The sequence below is a fragment of the Aotus nancymaae genome, unplaced genomic scaffold (genome assembly GCF_030222135.1).
Source record: "Aotus nancymaae isolate 86718 unplaced genomic scaffold, 86718_ANA_hifiasm-v0.15.2.pri h1tg000029l, whole genome shotgun sequence".
Classification (NCBI taxonomy): Eukaryota; Metazoa; Chordata; class Mammalia; order Primates; family Aotidae; genus Aotus; species Aotus nancymaae.
In genome coordinates, this window is record NW_026988442.1 from 9,185,992 (window position 1) to 9,197,934 (window position 11,943).

At 38.6% G+C, this 11,943-nt stretch overlaps 1 protein-coding gene across 1 annotated transcript; it reads left to right on the forward strand.

Annotated features, from left to right (window-relative positions):
• The first annotated feature begins 1,018 nt into the window (after window positions 1–1,018).
• On the forward strand, window positions 1,019–11,892 carry ZNF343 (zinc finger protein 343). Its single transcript, XM_064382285.1, is given in 5 exon segments — window positions 1,019–1,136; window positions 1,321–1,379; window positions 2,438–2,564; window positions 5,926–5,998; window positions 11,805–11,892. Coding segments are annotated over 4 exon segments (357 nt in total). The 3' UTR covers window positions 5,979–5,998; window positions 11,805–11,892.
• Window positions 11,893–11,943: the final 51 nt, after the last annotated feature.

Here is an 11,943-nt window from a genome sequence, read left to right on the forward strand (position 1 = left end):
ATGTGGTAGGCATGCATAGAAATGGAAGCTGGGGGGATTATCTCTTCAGAGTAATTATGAGACCTGGAGCTCTCCCTTAAGTAAAAAGGACTAAGTTTTGATCTCCTAAATGCCTCAGAATACAGGGATATAGGAATTTTTTTTTTTTTTTTTTGAGACGAGGTCTCACTCCTGTCGTCCAGACTAGAGTACAGTGGTACAGTCTCAGCTCATTGCAGCCCTGACTTCCCGAGCTCAGGTGATCCTCCCACCTGAGCCTGCTGAGTAGCTGGGACTATAGGCATATACCACCATGCCCAGCTAATTTTTGTATTTTTTGTAGAGATGGTATTTTTGCCACGTTGCCCAGACTAGTCTTGAACCCCTGAGCTCAAGCAATCCACCTGCCTTGGCCTCCCAAAGTACCGGCATTACAGATGTAAGCCACTGTGCCCATCTAAGACATAGGGAATTGAATATAGATGGAATCTTGGGCCGGGGCAGGGGAGTCAGAAGCTGAGTTCTGCATGCACTGATTGGTCCGCAGGAAACATTCAGAGGCTCTTTCTCCACAGGCTTTATGTTATATTCTGTCTTCTCTCTGATTCAGGCTTCGGGTAGTAGCAGAGACTGATCCAAAACATAGAGTTTGAATTTGAGGTGCAGAGGCAGAAGAAATAAATTTTGAGAGCTAAGGGATGGTGGCAGAATATAAGCATGAGGGCTTAGAAATGAAGGTAGAGTGAATGAAGGTAGAAAATCCAGGGAACCCCTATAGACGGAGACTCCATGTTTGTTGAATAAGGAGAGTGTGAGAGGACAGGATCCCTGTTGAAGAGGCATAGGCCTAGGGCCCACAATAAAAGCCCCAGCAAGATCACATTGCTTCTTCATCCCACAGGTACTGGCTGCATGGAAAAAAGATGGGCTTTTACAATTAAGGTTGGAAGAAGGCAGCAGAATCCGTCTTGAGATGAAATAACATGTACCTGGACCTCTGGCAGAATTTCAGGGCACAAACTGGGCTGACTCTGGGGCCATGATGTTGCCTTATCCTTCAGCACTGGGAGATGAAGACTGGGAGGAGATTTTCCTTTCAAAGAGTGGGGAAAATATAGAGACCATGAAGAAATTGGCTCAGAATCATAAAGCAAAAGGTGAGAATTGTTGAGGGGCTGGAGAGATGAAGAGGGAGCCAAGACTCCAGGTTCACCTAAGAATGATTCAGAGGTCACCTCTGAGTAAAGTGACTCCTTCCTAAGGCTCAGAAGAGCTGCTGAGGGAGTGTCATGGGTGCGGGAAGGAGGTCTGGTTTCTCACGGCTTCTTTTTCTTCTCCTAGGCTTGCCTTCTAATGACACTGACTGGCCCCAGGAAAAGGAGAGAAAGGCCTAAATAGTGGTGAGTTGGGGGTTACATTTTTTTTTCCTGAATTGCTGGCTCATTTCACAGAGAACAGACGTATATTCTCTTTCTTGGGAAGGGAAAAGGTGGTCAACATCTGGGTAGATGAGTGAAGCATTAGGCTTTGTTGAAAAAAGTTGTTAAAATACATAGCAAAGACAAGGATTTTACAGATCCCATTTAGTAACCTAAACTTTTAAAAAATGCTCATTCCAGACCCCATCTGTTCATTTCCATTTTTCTCTGTAATCAAAGTTTTCTTCCATTTTCTCCTCTAATGTTCATTTCCATTTTTCTCTGTAATCAAAGTTTTCTTCCATTTTCTCCTCTAAATCTTCACCACTCCCTACTGCCCAGCACTAGCCCCAAGTCCATGATGCTTTTATTCCTTCTGCAGCCCATTCTCTGCTGTTCTGTCTCTGAATTCCTTCCCTATGAATCCTCAAGGTCACTGTCCTAAACACTCCTGAGGTTTACAAACTAATTCACAAATCATTTCTCCAGTGAAATTATATGTGTCAAAGGCCTAGAATGTGTTCTGTGCTCAGTTATGCTCCTCACAGGTTTTAACAGAAAGCCAGGTGCTAGGTGTGGTAGCTCCCACATGTAATCGCAGCAGTTTGGGAGGCTGAGGCGGGCGGATCACCTGAGATCAGGAGTTTGAGACCAGCGTGACCAACATGGAGAAACCCTGTCTCTACTGAAAATACAAAAAATTAGCTGGGTGTGGTGGCACATGCCTGTAATCTCAGCTACTTAGGAGTCTGAGGCAGGAGGATCACTTGAACATGGGAGGAAAAGGTTGTGGTGAGCCAAGGTTGTGCCATTGCACTCTAGCCTTGGCAACAAGAGCAAAACTCCGTCTCAAACAAACAAACAAAAAACAGAAAGCCAGGCTTTCAGTAGTGCTCAGAAGATCTTCATATGGAGAACCGTGTACTCTGATGAATTACATCAACTTGCATATCCAGGCTCTCCAGGGCCACCAGCTGTGCTCCACACACAGGGAAGATTGATGGTGGCTTGCTATACATTAATTTACTGGTTGTTTGTAGGTACCAGTTACATTCAGGGATGTGACTGTGATCTTCACGGAAGCAGAATGGAAGAGACTGAGTCCAGAGCAGAGGAATCTATACAAAGAAGTGATGCTGGAGAGTTACAGGAATCTTCTCTCATTGGGTGAGGCTGTGTTCTTTCCTTTCCTTCATTAATTCAGTAGAGATTTATTAATCATCTACTATGTACCACAAAAAATGTTCCAGACACAACACATTAGTAAACAAAATCGTAATCCCTGCCTCCATGGGGCTTACTTTCTAGTGTAAGGAGATAGACAACAAAAAGCTCTATATACAGGGATATTATACTATGGTATGTTAAAAGGTGATAAGTGAAACATAGTTAAAAATAGTAAAATAAGGCAAGATAAAGGGGTATTGGGTGTGAGAGAGTGGCTGGCTGAATTTTAAAACTGGGTATTTGAAATCAGTGCAGTAACATTTGGCTAAAGACATAATGTGGTGAGGAGGTTAGAACCCTAGTATCTAGGGTAAGGGCATTTCAGGTGGAGGGAATTATTGACGTGAAGACTTTAGTGAGGGGATGTACCTGCCCAGTATATGAAACCGCAAGGAGGCCAGTGAGGCTGGGGCATGGTTTGCAAGGCACAGAGCAGGGAGAGATGCATCTCTGTGACACAAGTTAAAATTAAGAGTCAAGTTTATTGTGGTTTGGGGGTTTCATAAATCATATTTTTTTCGTTTTCATTTGTTTACAAACTTAAAATGATTATTTAAATCTGGGTTGATAAATGCTATCAATTGCAACATAACTCTAGATCAAGGATTGGCCAACGTTTTCTGTAAAGGACCAAACAAAAGTTGTTTTTAAAGGTGATAAGGCTTCTGTAACAACCCTTAACTTGCCATTGAGTTGCACCTATAAATGATATGTAAATGGATGAGCATGGCTATGTTCCAGTAAAACTTCCTTTATGCACACTGAAATTTGAATTTCATATGTTTATGTATCATGAAATATTGCTATTTTTACTTTTTTCTAGCCATTTAAAAATGTAAAAACCATTCTTAGCTTGTAGGTGATAAAAAAAAAGGACTGGATTTAGCTTGTGGGCAGTCATTTTCCACTCCTTGTTCTACATCAGTGCTGTCTAGTAGCAATATAATGTGAGCCACACAGGTAATTTAAAATTTCTTAGCAACTATATTTTTAAAAGTAAACCTACAGGTGAAATCAACTTTAAAAATATATATATTAGTTAACCAATATATTAAAATATCATTTTAACATGAAATTAACAAAACTTATTAATTAGGTATTTTACTTATTTTTTGGACTGTCTTCAAAACCCAGTGTGTATTTTACACTTAGAGTACATCTTAGTTCAGATTAGCCATGTTTCAAGTGCTCAATAAACACATGGCCAGTGGCTGCTATACTGGATAGTACTGTTCTAGGTATTCCTATATTTCTAGATAAAACATGTAGAGAAGAATTACATTTTTGGAGACACAAACCAGTTTCAGGCAGGAGCGTCTTTGGGAGTTTCCTCCAAATGGCATGGCTGTTTCCCTGATATATTTAATCAGATTTACTTTTTTCCATTTTCATCTTCTTTGACGTGTTTTGATCTTATTCCCTCTGGTTTGAACTAGCGCCCATCTGACCTGGCTCCATCTAAATCAGTATAGATTTATCCATTTCAGACTGGTTCTGTGTGGGCTGTGTTTTCCTTTAAAAATAATGATTTATTATTTTCTTTTCTTTTCTTTTTTTTTTTTTTTTTGAGACAGAGTTTCGCTCTTGTTACCCAGGCTGGAGTGCAATGGCGCGATCTCGGCTCACTGCAACCTCCACTTCCCGAGTTCAGGCAATTCTCCTGCCTCAACCTCCTGAGTAGCTGGGATTACAGGCACGCGCCACCATGCCCAGCTAATTTTTTGTATTTTTAATAGAGACGGGGTTTCACCATGTTGACCAGGATGGTCTCGATCTCTTGACCTCGTGATCCACCCGCCTTGGCCTCCCAAAGTGCTGGGATTACAGGCGTGAGCCACCACGCCCGGCCTGATTTATTATTTTCATAAATGGTTTTGTGTGTTTTGATTTGGCCTTAACTAGTTAGTCCAGCTAGGTTTTGTTTTTATTTTTATTTTTCTCTGGTCATACTGTTTTCTCTTCCACTGTTAATACATATATAACTGATTCAGAGGACAATTCAGAGGCTATGAACCACACTGGTTCATAGCCAAGTGTGGTGTCAGGCACCTGTAATCCCAGCTACTTGGGAGGCTGAGGCAGGAGATTCACTTGAATCCAGGAGGCAGAGGTTGTAGTGAGCCAAGATCGTGCCATTGCACTCCAGCCTGGGAAACAAGAACAAAACTCCATCTCAAAAAAAAAAACAAAAAACGTCAAACAAACAAAAAAATGACCTAGTTTAAATTAATCTTGATATTGAAAACCTGGATGCCAATAGCATTCCTTGAAATTGTTTCTTTTGTCTTGCTTGACACCATAATGTTCTGCAGTCTCCAGCCTCTTACATCTCTCTTTTGGGCTATTCTCTTCTTTTCCTTTTCTTTGGACTGCAGGGGTCCATAGGAGTTAGTGTCACATACTCCTTTTCTGTGTTTATATTCATACCTTTTAGCAATTTGTGAACTTTAACAATTTCCCCATCACACATTATAACAAACCCATTATCTATCACTGTCTCACCTGTGCTTCGTCCCCATATTTCTCCTTGCCTGCAAACCACAAGTTTATTCTCAAAGTTTTCTTGAGAGCATACTGTTTTTCTTCCTAACAGTCTCTCTCTTTCTTTCCCCTTTCCCCTTTCCTTTCCTTATTTTATTTATTTTTTTTGAGACAAGCTTTTGCCATGTTGTCCAGGCTGGTCTTGAACTCCTTGGTTCAAGCAATCTGGCCACCCTCGTCTCCCAGTGTGCTGGGATTACAGGTGTGAGCCATGGTGGGCCTGAGTCTCTTTTTCTCTCTTTCTTCACATATTCATGTTAATGTCTTTTCTTCAAGTGCATTGTTCGAAATAAATGGGCCAATTCTTTCTGAAATAATCTTTTTTTTTTTTTTTTGAGACGGAGTTTCGCTCTTGTTACCCAGGCTGGAGTGCAATGGCGCAATCTCGGCTCACCGCAACCTCCGCCTCCTGGGTTCAGGCAATTCTCCTGCCTCAGCCTCCTGAGTAGCTGGGATTACAGGCATGCACCACCGTGCCCAGCTAATTTTTTGTATTTTTAGTAGAGACGGGGTTTCACCATGTTGACCAGGATGGTCTCAATCTCTTGACCTCGTGATCCACCTGCCTCGGCCTCCCAAAGTGCTGGGATTACAGGCTTGAGCCACCGCGCCTGGCCTGAAATAATCTTTAAAGCCTTCACAGGGGAGACAATTTAGGAAGCTTAGACCAGCTAATAATGTGATAAACATCCCCTATACTTTAGTGACTTATGATAGCGAATGTTCATTTCTCACTTACATTTTCTCTTGGTTACTTCAGGTGTTGTTCAACTCTGTTGGTTTTGGGATCCAAGCAAAAGGAGCAGTTTCTAGCTGGATCAGGGGTTCTCAAGGTAAAGGGAAAAAGAGCAATGATGGGACCACATGGTAGCTCTTAAAACTTGTTTGAAAGTGTACTAACTTCCCACTAACCTTCATTGGCCAAAGCAAATCCCACAGCCAAATCTGATGTCATTGTGGTGGGAAAGATAATCCTTCTTCAGAGATGGGCTCTGTGGGGAGGAACAGCAGATATTGTGACCAAAATACAGTTTACTGTAAGAGGGGAGCTTAAGTTGAATCTTAGAAATAAGTGTTCGCAGGGCTGATAGGTCAAGGAGGAACATAAATTATCTAGATTTAATAGTTATTAAATTTAATAGTTATTAATTTTATAACTATTAATATTTATATATTAATAGTTTTATATTAATTTAATAACTATTAAATTTAATAACTATTAATTTAATAAATAGTAAAATTTAATAACTATTAAATTTAATAAATAGTTATTAAATTTAATAGTTATTAACATATTACCTGCTTGTATTATCATTCCCTTCTCCCTTTCTGGCCAAATTATTTTTAAAGTTAATTCAAAATACCATGACACCCTTAAATATACCACATTTCTCTAAAAATTAAAAATGGATTTTTACATAGCCACAATACCACTACTATATTCAACAAAGTTAATGGAATCATCTAATACCAAATCTATGTTAAAATTTCTTTGATTAAAAATAATATATATATATTTATACATATTAAATAAAAAATATATATTATATAAATATAAAAATAATATATTTATATATATTATTTTTAATCAAAAATATATTTTACATATATAAAACATATTTTTATATATTTTTTATGTTTTATATATATTAATATATAAATATATAATATATTATATATTTATATATATTATTTTTAATCAAAGAAATATTTTACATATATAAAACATATATTTATAATAATAAATATATAAAATAATATATAAATATAAATAATATTTTTATATATATATATATATATATATTTTTTTTTTTTTTTTTGAGACAGGGTCTCACATCTATCATCCAGGTTGGAATGCAGTGGCATGATCATAGCTCACTGCAGCCTCGACTTCCTGGGCTCAGGTGATTCTCCCACCTCAATCGTCCTGGTAGCTGGGACTACAGGTACATGCCACCATGCCAGCTAACTGTATGTTTAGTAGAGACAGGGTTTTGCCATGTTGTCCAGGCTGGTGTCAAGCTCCTGGTCTAAAGTGACCCACCTATGTGGGCGTCCTGAAGTGCTGGGATTACAGGTGTGAGCCATGCCTGGCCTCAAAAAATATTTTTATAGATTAAAATCAGGTTGTCAGTTATCCCTAAGGTAATTCATAAAGTCAACATATCCCAATACAAAAGTAGTAACAAGCTCTTTTGTGAAATTCACATGGAAAAATAAATGTGGAAAAACTGTCAAGAATACACTGCAAAATAAAAGCCATAACAGAGTACTATCCTTATCAGACACTAAAATATACTACAAAACCTTTAGAATTAAAATGTGTCCTTTGAGTTAAAGCTGCAAGGAGAAAATAAAGAAAGAAAAGATTGTGGTGCTGGCCCATGACTAGACAAATAGACTAGTGGAATCAAGGAGAAGTTTAAGAAGTCAACCCAAGAACTTACGGAACTTTGGTATGCAATGAAGGTAGCATCTCAAATCCCTGGAGTAAAGATGGACATTTTAATAAATGGTGTTGGACAACTAGATATCCATTTCCATTTGGAAAAACAACATTGGACCATATACCACACACCATACACAAAAAAAATCCCATATGACTAGAGCTCTAAATGTAAAAAATTAAACCGTAAACATAGTAGGATAGAATGGGAGTAAATATTCTATCACCTGGACATAGGAAACGGTTTTCTAAATTTGGCTAAAAATTCAGATGCCTAGAGGAGAAGAGTGATAAGTTTCATACTGTAAACAAAGTCAAAAGAAAGGTCAAATTTCCAGGAAATATTTGTCACAGACAGTATATCACATATAAAGAGTTATTTTCCATGATATAGAATGAATCTTAAAATTTAAGAAGAAGAACCCTAAAACCAGTTAGGAAGAAAATAGGCAAAATACCTAAATAGACAGTTCACAAAATAAAATATAACATTGGCCCTTAAATATTTGAAAAGGTGTTTAACTTCACTTCTAATTAGATAAATGCAAATTAAAACTACACACCATTCTTAATGTATCATTCGCAACATTTAAAGGGTTGACAAAATACTTGACAAAGCTGAGGGATATAGGCAACATTATACACTGTAAATGGCAATGCAGAAATGCTGCAGCCATTATGGAGGGAAATTTGGTAATATGTAACAAAGCTGTATGTGCCTGTGCTTTGACCTGGCAATCCTACCTAGAAGAATTTACCCTGAAGATTGATCTCCAAAGTTATTACATTTGCACAAGGTTATTCACTATAGCATTGTTTCTATATAAAATATCAGAGTAATCTAATTGCTCTTATGTAGTCAATTGGTTGAAGAAGTTATGGTACATCCTTCTAGAATGAGGAAGAGCTCCTCTGAACTGATAGGGAGTAAATTCTGAGAAATTATGAGCATATGCATATGTTTCTTCTTTTTTTTTCCACAAAATATCACAGGGTTAATAAACCAGAAACTAACGAGATTGGTTAGCTGTGGCGTTATATGTGGAATTTGGCTGGAAGGCTGTGGAAAGGAGAGGCATGTCCTCTCTGAGAGACCTTTCTGAAAAGTTTTGCACTTTTAGAGCATATTAATGTTTTACATACCCAAAGAAAGGAATTAAATCAGCAAAGAGAGAGAATCCCTAAACTGGAATACAAAGAGAAAAAAACTACCTATGTTCCGAAATAATAATACGGCCACAGGTAACGGGAAAACAACCCAGTTAACAGAGAGCTTTGACCATACTCCACAGTAAAGTGAGAGTTGGCAAACCTAGGGTCTACAGGCCAAATCTCTCTCACTGCCTGTTTTTGTAAATAAAGTTTTTTTGGAACAATGAATTATTTATAGCTGCTTTTGTTATACATTGTCAGAATTAAGCAGTCATGATAGAGACCATGTCACCTACAAAGCCTAAAATATTTACTCTTTGGTTCTTTTTTTTTTAATTTTTATTATTTATTTAGTTTTTAAAGATGGGGTTTCACCATGTTGGTCAGGCTGGTCTCGAACTCCTGACCTCGTGATCCACCCGCCTCAGCCTCCCAAAGTGCTGATATTACAGGTGTGAGCCACCATGCTACTCTTTGGTTCTTTACAGAAAAAATTGGCCAACTCCTTCTCTGTTCACAAAGAAGAACTGCAGACAAATCTTGAACTAAATGGACTATATTTTGTATATATTTTATAAGGATATGGGTCAACAATTCTGAAACTATATTCCTTGCTTTTTTTTTTTTTTGAGATCGAGTTTTGCTCTTGTTGCCCAGGCTGCAGTGCAATGGCATAATCTTGACTCACTGCAACCTCTGCCTCCTGGGTTTAAGCGATTCTCCTGCCTCAGTCTCTTGAGTAGCTGGGATTACATACATGTGCCACCATGCCCGGCTAATTTTGTATTTTTAGTAGAGATGAGGTTTCTCCACATTGGTTAGGCTGGTCTCAAACTCCCGACCTCAGGTGATCCGCCTGCCTCAGCCTCTCAAAGTTCTGAGATTACAGGTGTGAGCCACTGTGCCCAGCCTTATTCCTTGCATTTTAAGATTAAGCAAATGAGTACATGTATTGATGATGCAAGCCAGATCTCTTAACTCTGTAGTTCTTTAGAAATATATACTGAATTATTATATAGCAAAGGGGCATGATAGAAAACAGAGTTCCTCAGAATGGCCTCTGTAAATCTAAATTATCTTTAGTGAAATGGTGACACTTTCCTAGTAAGGCATAGGGATTAGAATCATAATAAGTACACATAGGGCCCACTTAACAGGGTGTTAAGTGTAATGAGCTTTTGGTTCCTGTGTTTAACACAAAATAGACACAAATGAGATTTCTTCTTCTATTGAAATACTTCTCAGTGATGTAGGGTGTTACATCAGTACTATATACCATCTATGGATCCAGACTGTAGTCCGAATGACCATGACCTGGTATGCTTCTAGATAAGCCAAAAAGATGGCAGCAAGTCACGGTCAAAGTATCAAGACTAAAAGTTCATGTCACAAAATACTAGAATGACCACAAGTCTTATAAGAGATGACTGGCCAGAAATAGAAACAAATAATGAGTTACTTTAAGAACCCAAGTAAACCAAATAAGCTCAGGGAGTGTTCAGTGACGCAAGCAGAGCCTAACGGCTACTGAGAGCCTCACCCATGGCAAGGCTGCCAGACAAGCAGCTTTGAGCACATATGGCTCAGTCTATGCACAGAAAGCGACCAAAGGGAAAACACATTGTCAGAAACTAAAACAAAGAACACAAAAGGTCAAAAAATCAAAAGGCGGCCGGGCGCGGTGGCTCAAGCCTGTAATCCCAGCACTTTGGGAGGCCGAGGCGGGTGGATCACGAGGTCAAGAGATCGAGACCATCCTGGTCAACATGGTGAAACCCCGTCTCTACTAATACAAAAAATTAGCTGGGCACGGTGGCGCGTGCCTGTAATCCCAGCTACTCAGGAGGCTGAGGCAGGAGAATTGCCTGAACCCAGGAGGCGGAGGTTGCGGTGAGCCGAGATCGCGCCATTGCACTCCAGCCTGGGTATCAAGAGCGAAACTCCGTCTCAAAAAAAAAAAAAAAAAAAAAAAAAAAAATCAAAAGGCACAAATCCTTTACATAAGAGACAAAGAGACACAACAGTGAAGAAATTCACCGTATAGTTTTGTGAGGGGGAAAAAGTAAAATGTTTTTCTCTTAGAGAGCAGTTTCATGATGGTTTTGCTAATAAAGATTTGAAAACTAGCATTCTAGATAGGATAAAATGAGTTTGTAGGGACAGACAGAGTTGAGTATAAAGATTCCAGTGTTCATTAGTTAGGTAGAAGTCTTCAATCAGGCTCAGCAGGGTCTGGGGCCAAGGAAGTGGTTGTTTCTCAGCATCAGTTGGATAGATCTAGTTGTGATGAAATGCAACATCTAGTTTTGATATTTTGTAGGCAGGTGCTGCTGTAAATGAAAAATTTGTCTTTTTACTAATTTATGAAAAGTGGAAGGAAAGGCAGATTTTGTTGTTTTGGTTTGTTGTCACAATCCTGAAATCATGGACCATGTCTTTCTTGTTCATTGCTGAATTCATAATACTTAGGAGAGAACCTAGTACTTTGACGTTTTCTAAGAAGTCTTTGTTTACAGGTGGGCAGCCTGAAATTTATATTTGTTTTATATACTATAATTTCTTTAATAAGTATTCCATACAATTTCACCTACATTTGAAACCCTCCAGACTGAGGGACTTTTTATGCCTATCAGGCTCTTTTTTATATAATAAGAACAGTCATGGAGGAGATTTCCACATGTCATAGAGACCATTATCTCCAAGCAGAACAAAGAGTTGTGGACAGTATATACCAATGTGAATGTCTATGGCTTAGAAGATTTTAGAAGAAGGAGAAGGCTAACTATAATTAAAGCTATTTACAGAACAGAATACTCACTTGAGAGGTTCCTGGTCTCAAGATGTTTTTGTTGTGGATTTTTTAGATTGCAATAGAAAATGTGATGGAATGTAAAGGAATCATTGTTCAGAAGCAAATTGTGTTGTATTTATACTATCAATTACAGGCATTGCAGCAAAACATTCTCTGTCCTAAGACAAGGGAGAAGAGCCCAGCAGCCCTACTTATGGTACTCTAACTGAAAAATTTATTTCTTCAGCAGAGCTAAAGCCAGAAATCTACCCTTGTTCCTCCTGCCTTCTGGCCTTCTCTTGTCAGCAATTCCTCAGCCAACATGTGCTTCAGATCTTCCTGGGCTTATGTGCAGAAAATCACTTCCATCCAGGGAATTCTAGCCCAGG